This window comes from Quercus robur, chromosome 6 (assembly GCF_932294415.1).
Source record: "Quercus robur chromosome 6, dhQueRobu3.1, whole genome shotgun sequence".
Taxonomy (NCBI): domain Eukaryota; kingdom Viridiplantae; phylum Streptophyta; class Magnoliopsida; order Fagales; family Fagaceae; genus Quercus; species Quercus robur.
This window is the reverse complement of record NC_065539.1, coordinates 34,542,043-34,548,844: the sequence shown is the minus strand read 5'-3', so window position 1 is coordinate 34,548,844 and position 6,802 is coordinate 34,542,043. Positions and strand designations below refer to the sequence as shown.

The 6,802-nt window shown below is 32.9% G+C and overlaps 1 protein-coding gene across 3 annotated transcripts; it reads left to right on the top strand.

Moving 5' to 3' along the window:
• The first annotated feature begins 2,485 nt into the window (after positions 1-2,485).
• On the top strand, positions 2,486-6,802 carry LOC126688556 (plasmodesmata-located protein 2-like). Of its 3 annotated transcripts, none has more exons than XM_050383291.1 (4): positions 2,486-3,588; positions 3,826-3,936; positions 4,045-4,095; positions 6,519-6,802. In XM_050383291.1, exons 1-3 carry the CDS (start codon positions 2,808-2,810, stop codon positions 4,050-4,052), a joined length of 900 nt encoding a protein of 299 aa, XP_050239248.1. In that variant the 5' UTR covers positions 2,486-2,807; the 3' UTR covers positions 4,053-4,095; positions 6,519-6,802. The 3 variants fall into 3 exon arrangements, with proteins under 3 accessions (XP_050239248.1, XP_050239246.1, XP_050239247.1); XM_050383289.1 differs by having other exon boundaries at positions 2,495-3,588; positions 3,820-3,936; XM_050383290.1 differs by having other exon boundaries at positions 2,495-3,588; positions 3,820-3,936; positions 6,477-6,802.

Here is a 6,802-nt window from a genome sequence, read left to right as displayed (position 1 = left end):
CTTTTTGTAAAAATACATAATGAAAAAGTGGAGTTTTCAAAAAGTGCATAATGAAAAAGTGCATTTTCAAAAAACTGAGTGTTTGGTAAAAACTGTTAAAAAGTGCTTTTTGAAAAAACTAAGTGTTTGGCTAACACTTATAAAAGTGGCAATTTTAGGGATAAATTACCAAAAAAGATAATGTATATATAAGGGAGTTTATTTCATACTTTTTTATTTATTTTATTTTATTTTATTTGAGTTTGGTTCATACTTAAATCAACTACTTCATCATACTTAAATCAATTTTTCTCTTTCTAAAAAAATTATTTTTTTCTCACCAATATTAGCTAATAATAACCTATCACTTAAAATTTATTATAAAAGTATTGTGAAAATATTGTGATAAAAATTGATACTGATTTTAATTTTAACGTGCTATTAAAATTATTTTGTTCCTCTTTCTAAAAAAATTATTTTTTTCTCACCAATATTAGCTAATAATAACCTATAATTTAAGATTTATTGTGAAAATATTATGATAAAAATTGATACTGATTTTAATTTTAATGTGCTATTAAAATTATTTTTTTCTCTTTCTAAAAAATCATTTTTTTCTCACCAATATTAGCTAATAATAACCTACCATTTAAGATTTATTGTGAAAATATTGTAATAAAAATTGATACTGATTTTAATTTGAACGTGCTATTAAAATTATTTTTTTCACACTAATATTAACTAATAATAACATACCACTTAAAATTTATTGTGAAAATATTGTAAAAATATTGTGATTCAATTTCTTTTTCTTTTCTTTTTTCATTTTTTCCCTCTTTTTTTATCCTCCACACACGTACTGCATTTCTTTTTCTTTCTTTTTTTTTTCCCTTTTTTTCCCTTTGTTTTTTCTCCTCCACACACATTCCCTTCCACTTTTCTTTTTTAACTTCTTTTCTCTTTTGCAATCTACCACTTCATTCAAACTCAGAACGTTCCAGCTCTCCTTCTTCCTTTTTTTTTTTTTTTCTTAGCACTTCCTTTCTCCCTTTACTAAAAATATACCCTTACTCTTTTCTTTTTTTTTCCTTCTTTCTTTTTTTCCTTTACTCTTTTCTGCTCTTTGTTTTTCCTAGAACATTCCACAAACTCAATAGAGCTCTCCTTCAATCATTCTTCCTCTTTTCTTTTCTTTTTTTCCCCTTTTCTCTTAGCACATCGTCTGTAACACCCATGCAAGGGATTGATTTTTTTTTTTTTTTTTCCTTAGTTGATTTGGGAATTTGTTATAGATTTTTTTTGTGTTTGGATTTGGAAATTTGTTATTGAGGGGGCAGAGCAGAGAGATGAGATGAGAGGAATGAGGACCGCGTGAGAACTGAAGCCATTTATCAAGGGTAATTTGGTATTTTTCTACAAAGGCCAACGGATACCATTCAAACGCACATTTGAGTTTTTGTTTATGGACCTCCAGAGGTCTATAACTGTCTTGTGCGTTTATGCCTTCATCCAAAACGCAACTTTTATATAAAAGTTGCGTTTCTGCTTCACCAAACGCATATTTCCATCTGTCTTTTAGACAAACGTGCGTTTTAGCCCCTAAAAGCTAAAACGAACGGGCACTTACACACATTTCAATACATTTTTTTACCCATACGTATATCAAAAATACCCTAAATACCTTACTCAAACTTATTTACCAAACAGACCCAGTTACTAAAAGGACAAAACTTAGGTACAGTACTTTAAGTGCTGGTTTTTAGGTTCTTCTCTTAAGATTCGGTCATGTGACTACTTAATTAAAAAATACAATTCTATTTCATGAGAAAAAATCTACATAACAGAATCTTAAGAAAAGAATCTAAAGAATAATATCTAAATACTGTATCTAAATCTTGCCCTTACCAAAAATACCAGTTTATTGGACATTGGTTCCTTCGTAACACAGAATAAAAAATGAATCACGAAAAGTTTAGCAATAATTTATCCAAAAATCAATCTCCCAACTTTGTTTTAATATTCAACCTAACTGCTAACTGTGATGTGCTAGTAGTAAATGATTCATGTAGTTGTCATGAGTTGCTTCTCCAAGTTAAATATTCTTGGGCAAATGCTAGGCTCCAAATCTTAAATGGCATCATCACCAGTTTCTTGTGCCAAATACCTCACGTACTCAAAACTTAAATTAGAACAAAAAGAAAAAACAATAAACAAACCCATTATTCAATTCATGGTTCATGGTTCAAAGTTCAAACCGTAGCTCAAAGTATGATGTACTTCAGTCAAACTTCATGCACCTCTTGCCCACAAAATCAGATTCCTCCACATCTCCCTATTACTGTATTACATGAAAGAATTTTGTCTTTTTTTTTAAGCATTAGTTATTTTTATTTTTAGTGTGTTGTTTAAAACATTTTTGTTCTCATTCTCTGAACTGAATCTCTTCAAATATTAAAAGCTAACATTATTAAACCCCAAAAAATAGTTCACTGTTCCAAAAAATAATATATTTTTATCAATGGTACACACTACACACTGTACTCTGCGTAGAGTGGAGGTAGCACATATCAGACACCTCAGCCTCTGCAGCTGCATGTCTCTTCAGACTTAAGAGGTAAGAATAAGATAGGAGTATTCAAAGGTAAAGTGAATCCCATCCAAAGCACCACAGAACCAAAAACCAAAACCAAATTCCAAACCCTTTTTGAGCAAAAAGCAATAGAAATCAAAGAATCAAAAACAAGACCCCCAAATCTTTCCCACAGTTCCAACCACAAGAACTACTTCTCAAAAACCTGCCATGATTTGATCCCTCAACTCCACCCCAAATGGGTTTTTCCTCAAAACCCTTTTCTCTTTTCCTTTATTCTCTGATTTTCCTTACCAATTTGGAGCTTATCCCACTTGCCAAATCTGTTTCTAATACAGATTTAGTTTACAAGGGGTGTGCAAAGCAAGCCTTTTCAGATCCAACTGGGGTTTACTCACAAACACTCTCAGCTCTCTTTAATTCCCTTGTTTCACAGTCTTCAAAGGCCAGGTACTTCAATACCACCTCTGGTACTGGCCAAACCACCATCTCTGGTCTCTTCCAATGCAGAGGAGACCTTAACAATGCTGAGTGTTACAACTGTGTCAACAAACTGCCCCAAATGGCTAACAGTCTCTGTGGCAAAACTGTAGCCGCTAGAGTCCAGCTCCTTGGCTGTTACCTTCTATATGAGGTTTCTGGGTTTGCTCAGATTTCAGGGTATGAAATGCTCTACAAGACTTGTGGCTCAACCAACGTGGCTGGAGTTGGGTTTCAGGAGAGGAGGGACTCAGCTTTTACTGTGTTGGAAAATGGGGTTGTCAGTGGCCATGGCTTTTACACCACGAGCTATCAAGATGTGTATATGTTGGCTCAGTGTGAGGGGGATTTGGGGGACACAGATTGTGGGGATTGTGTGAAGAGTTCTGTGCAGAGAGCTCAGGTTGAATGTGGGAGCTCTATTTCAGGCCAAGTCTATCTGCATAAGTGCTTTATTAGTTATAATTACTATCCAAATGGGGTTCCTAGGAGATCTTCTTCATCCTCCTCATCTTCCTCTTCATCTTCATCTTCATCAGGTAAAGTTCCTGTTTTTACCTACAAAATTTTGATTTTCATCTAGATTAACGATGTTTTCTGCTTTATTTATTTGTTTATTGTTTATTGACTAATTTATGTATGGGGCTTTTTTGGCCTAATCCCAAGCCAGATTAGTGGTTATTTACTGTATGAAACATTGAACATTTTTTTATTTAGTGTAGTTTTATTAATATATTGATGTTGTGAGATGTGTTTTAAATTAAATGTAGGGACAGGTGGAAATACTGGAAAGACAGTGGCTATAATATTAGGAGGGGCGGCAGGAGTTGGGTTTCTAGTTATTTGCTTATTATTTACTAGAAATTTGATGAAGAAACGTGATGATGGTATGTATGTCTATCTGGAACATGAGGTTGATTTTTTTTTTTTACCTGCTTTTTCTGCTTCTAATGTTGTTACCAATTTGAATTTTTTTTTTTGGTATTTTGGTGCAGATTTTTGATAGGAGAAAGATGAGCTTCAATAGAAGCAAAAGTTCATTTGAGGTAGATTCTTTCTACAATATTATTTTTGTTTTTAGCTGAAGGAAATGGGTTTTTGTGGTGGATAGAAGTGAGAGAGAGAGAGAGAGAGAGAGAGATTTGAGAGGGGTTTAGCTTTAATTTTGGGGATTGTTATTACTTACCTACCGTTTAGGTAAGCATTTGTTAAGCTAAGTGAAGGAATGAAATTAAGAAAAATGTTTACAAAAGCAAAAATTGTAAGAATGAATGTTTGTCATTTTGGGTGGTGGTCCTGGTGGATGACAAAAAAAGAGGGTGGACTACTGGGATTTGGCCTTTAAAAGAAAAAAAAAAAAAAAAGTCATAGCCATAGCCATGTGGGTGTTTGTCTCTTTTCTCTAATCTCCAGATGAATGCATCTCCATTTTCTTGAATTTCTTCACACAACTTTATGCTTTTTAGAAAGTTGCAATTGCAAACCTCTCTCTCTCTCTCTCTCTCTCTCTCTCTCCCCTTTTATTTTAAAAGTACATAGACACGCTCCCCCACACGCATTTGTGTATATTTGTTAATTTGGGTCTGATAATGACACTGGCAAACGTAGCAAATATCACAATCTTCTATATGCTATGGGAAGATAAATTAATCAATCACTTTCTCTGTCCATGCCTTTGGCTCTGGCTTTCCATGCACTACATTGATTTGAGTGTTACTAAGAGTCTTAAGTCCTGGTGACTGCTTTTCATAAATAAAAAAAGACCTGGCGATAAGCTTACCCTCCATTATATTGATGAAACCTTACAGAATGATAGTACCCTCCATTGCGTTTTAATAGTAAACATAAGAATTTCTCAATAAAATGCTTTTAAATTATCTCTCGCTTGCATTTGGGATTTACTAAAATCATTCTGATATTTATTTCAACAAAGTACATCTCATCTATAAATTTCATTCAGGGTCTATTTGGGATCAGTTTATTTTGTTGAAATTGAAAATTTTTTTGTTGAAAATACTGTAGATAAAAGTAAAAATGAGTTGAAATAGTACAATAAGATTCATTAACAGTATCAAAAAGTGCTGGGAAACTTAATAAATAGTAACAAAAATAAGCTGAATATAAAATAAGTTTGCAAAATTAAGCCATGCCAAACACATACTCAATATGTTATAGGTGTACTCCATATTACCTTCCAATTGGTGGATTTCAATTTTTTTGTTGATGGATCTCAGCTTCTAGGATTTTTATATGCATACGATATGTTTATACACTAAAAAAGATGCTAAAGAAACAAGAACGACGGATATGCTGAAGAAAAAAAAAGAACAATGGGTCTGCCTTTGCTTTGGGTAGAGGAGCTCCTCAGATGTGGATTAGGAATCAAACTCTAATGAATCTCATTTTTAATGAAATTGCTATCATCTTAATTGAATTCCCTTTTTATCCAACACAAAAATATCTTGGTGAGCAATGTTGGAGATACAAAAGAATATTACTAACTTATTGAGATGTTGTAATTAGTGTAACATCATTTTCCTGTGATCTAATATCTGACACTATTTCAAAGGCACAATGGTAAAAAAAAAAGATGTGACAATGTTTTATTTTAGTCTCTGTGTATCGTGTTAGATGCCTAAGAACTTTAAGGTCATATGGTTTTAATCAACTATGTCTATGTGTATTGTTTATGTCGGGTCTTATTTATTTTTTTGATAAATATGACAAGTTTTGAATGTGTGATGCTGGTTCCTTTATCATTAGGCCAAAATATTTGATTTTTGGTATAGGTAAGATTTAAACTCAAATTTCTTATTTGACGATAAAATATTTCACCAATTGAACTGATAAAAACTTACTTCATCTAGGTCTTAATTATCTTTAGAACACCCTATTATGAAGTGCTTTTAATTATCTTTAGATCACCTCGATTATGAATTGCTTTGTGCTTTTGATTCTTTATTCTGCATCATGGAGGCTGGGATATTTGTATTAATAGAAGCCAAAGAAAAATCAAAACTCAATCAAGGTCCGCCCCAAATATCAGCTCATACTGCATCGTAATTTAAAACAATTTTTTATTTTTTTTTAACTCATAATCTGCTTTTCTCAAGTCGTGATAATATAAGAAAATCAAGTATCAAAAAGAAAAAAAGAATCAAGGATAAGATATCTATAGCCTATAGGGAGATAGGGAGCACACACAATTGACAATAGATGTGAATGCTCCTAAAATATTGACAATGGAAGTATGGATCCACTGAAACAACAGGACCTGACCTCTCTCTCCAATTATTTTTCGACACAAGTGTCTAAAACTTTAGTAGGTTGGGATTGATGTATTAATTTCCCATCTAAAATTATAGACTAAAGAATAATGATATTGATGTGGAAGCTTCGTGACATTGCTTGTGTTGTGCATTGCAAGATGATGATGATTAATTGATCATTGATGCTCCTCCTCCTTCAGATTTCAGAGCTCCCTGCATATGATGACAATGGATTTCACGCGGAAACACAATTGGACAGACAGTTGTATTGTATACCATGGCTTTTATGGATGTAGCAGTAGCAATGATTGGTCAAAGCTGTTAACGTGCACTATTTCAGAATGCCGCTATGGGTCAAATATTCAAGCTGTGTACACACTCTAAGTTAGCTGTATACACTACACAAGTACAAAAACAATACAATACAGTTCATGCTGAATCAACTCCTACGTACACAAAATATATGTGGATCCCATTCTGTTCA

What these genes read in the sequence shown, in the direction of transcription:
- LOC126688556 (XM_050383289.1), top strand. Translation starts at nt 2,808, where the DNA reads ATGGGTTTTTCCTCAAAACCCTTTTCTCTTTTCCTTTATTCTCTGATT. An exon ending in TTCATCTTCATCTTCATCAG is followed by an intron (nt 3,589 to 3,819) that starts GTAAAGTTCCTG and finishes AATTAAATGTAG; the next exon opens with GGACAGGTGGAAATACTGGA.